The sequence below is a fragment of the Monoraphidium neglectum genome (genome assembly GCF_000611645.1).
Source record: "Monoraphidium neglectum strain SAG 48.87 unplaced genomic scaffold scaffold04998, whole genome shotgun sequence".
Lineage (NCBI taxonomy): Eukaryota > Viridiplantae > Chlorophyta > Chlorophyceae > Sphaeropleales > Selenastraceae > Monoraphidium > Monoraphidium neglectum.
This window is the reverse complement of record NW_014008632.1, coordinates 1,311-3,693: the sequence shown is the minus strand read 5'-3', so window position 1 is coordinate 3,693 and position 2,383 is coordinate 1,311. Positions and strand designations below refer to the sequence as shown.

Here is a 2,383-nt window from a genome sequence, read left to right as displayed (position 1 = left end):
GTCCGAGGCCAGCACTGTCAGAGAGCATGCATACTGGCATGCATGTGTTCATACATGAATGTGCGTGTGTGTTGGGTGCGTGGAGTCACATGCACAACAGAAGGTGTGGGTGTGCATGTGTCGCGTGCATGCGTGTGACCCGCAGTCATTCGCCCCCCCTCCCCCCCCCCCACCTGCCGCGCCAGCAGGATGTGCTCCCGCGTCTGGGGCATGGGGCCGTCCGCGGCAGACACCACCAGGATGGCGCCATCCATCTGGGGGGAGCAGGGAGGGGGACAGGAGAGGATAGGTGAGGGGGACATACACGGGCGCCATTTGCTTGGAGGCGGCACGGACCGGCAACCTGCCGCGCAGGGCAGGGGGGAGTGGCAGCCTGGCTCCACGCGACGCCACACCAAGCAGTTCCGTTGCCAGCTGGGGCCATGCGGGTCAGTCCGCCACACGACGGCCACAGCCGCGCGGCTGCCGACACCCCCCTCCCCCAGTCCGCGCCTGCGCTGCGCCCGTGATCATGTTCTTGACGTAGTCCGCGTGGCCAGGGCAGTCCACGTGGGCATAGTGGCGGTTGGCGGTCTGGTACTCAACTAGGGGTGGGAGGGGAGCGGCATTGGTGGCGGTTGAGGCCGGCGGTTGGTGCGCAGCGGCCGAGAGCTGACGCAGGGAGAGTGAAAGCCGCGCTCTCGCGTGCTCCTGGCACACACGAAGCCGCTGCCTTGCGTCGCAACGCTGTGCGCCCGAGCGAAGAGCTCCGGGCGCCACCTCAGCGCAACCGCTGCCCGCCCCCCAGAGCCCGCCATGCACAGCTCCATCCCCAAGCCCCGCCATGGCGGCAGGCGCAAGCCAGATCCTGTTTCCTTGCCCCCCGTTTCCCCCTTGGCCCCTCGCCCCGCCCTGCCCCTCCACGTTCACTCGCATGCTCGCTCACACGCAACGTACTCCCCCCCAAACACACGCACACACTCGCACACGGTGCGCCCCCCACATTTACACTCATGTAACACCCTGTCACGGACCGTGTGAGGCGGAGATGGTGATGCCGCGCGCCTTCTCCTCTGGAGCCTGCGGTTCAAAGGGGGGGAGAGCAGAGCGGGCACGGGGCGGTTCATGCATGGCCCGGGGTCTCACCGGGTGCTGCAATGCTGTGCAGCACGGCAGCAAGCAGCTGCCTGCCGGCCGCGCCTCGCCAACCGCTGAGAACGCGCGCTGTGTGCAGGTTTGCGCGTGAAGCGGCGGTCGGCGCGGCAGCGGCTGCCTGCTGCGCCGTGCAACCCTTGGTGGGCCCTGGCGCGCCCCCGCGTAGAATATGCGCGGGCACCTTGTCGATCTGGTCAAACGGCACCGCAGAAGTGGTGCCATCCGCCTCTGACAGCACCTGGTGGGGTGCGACAGGTGGGGGCGGTGAGGTGCAGCTCATGGCGCAAGGGTTTGTTTCAAAGGAGGGCAGGGGCGTGACAATCAAGGGTGATGGAGGGACAAACCCCCTGCGAGGGCTTGCCGATGCACGCTGCTTGGTGGTGGGTGCAACACCGCGTGCGTGCGTGACGGCAGCGCCCCAGACACGCCTGCACAGCGACCGCAGCAGGAGGGCTGCCGGCATGGCAGTGGTGCTGCTGCGGGGTGCTCGGTGTGGCGCACCCGCGTGATAGCGGCCGTGAGGGTGGTCTTCCCGTGGTCGACGTGCCCAATGGTGCCCACGTTGACGTGCGGCTTGGTGCGGCTGTTGATGTCGTACGACAGCAGCCGCGCCGCGGCGGCGCGCGCCCACGCCGGCTGCTGCTCGCCCGCCCTGCGTGCCCCCGGGTGGCCGCGGCGATGCGCGTGTTGTTCGCGCAGCAGCAGCAGCGCGCACATGCCCCAAGGTTGGCGTACAGCTTCGTTCCTGGCTTGCCCCTGTCCTGGAGATTACTTGCCACTTAACGAAGCGAACGCGGCTAGCTGTGCTCAATGAGCGGTCCTCTGATCTCCACGCGCTGCAGTCACAACCAGGTGATCTCGACCCAGGCGGCTTGGCATACCTGAAAACCGCTCCCTCCACGCTATTTAGAAGCTGACCGTGTTGAAAAGCGCTGCAGGCCCGCCTCGCGACCAGGCCCCAGAGCGCCATCCTGCCGCGGTTTCGATATGCCACTCCGGCCGCTGAGCAACAGAGGATTGCACCACAGGCTGAGCTCCGGTTGTCATCAAGCCAGGCGAGTGCCACTGGCCGTCTCTCTTCCGCCAATCGCTCGCGCGTGCTTCCAACTGCAGTGCAGGCAGGTACGGGCCATTCAGATTCAGCAGCCACGAACTACAGGAGATTTGAGAGCTGCCCGCTTCGTCCTGGAATCTGGTGTGGCTGTACACCAGCCAGCTGACTTCTTGACGGCGGCATACCTAGGAAGTC

At 66.7% G+C, this 2,383-nt stretch overlaps 1 protein-coding gene across 1 annotated transcript; it reads right to left on the bottom strand.

The window, feature by feature from the left end:
* Positions 1–1,005: 1,005 nt before the first annotated feature.
* MNEG_15066 (Elongation factor Tu) lies at positions 1,006–1,851 on the bottom strand (the record flags this gene model as incomplete). The annotated part of the gene is made up of 3 exons (XM_014036463.1): positions 1,006–1,059; positions 1,316–1,372; positions 1,636–1,851. The coding sequence occupies 3 exons, from the start codon at positions 1,849–1,851 to the stop codon at positions 1,006–1,008; spliced, it is 327 nt and encodes a 108-aa protein (XP_013891917.1).
* Between the last annotated feature and the right edge of the window lie 532 nt (positions 1,852–2,383).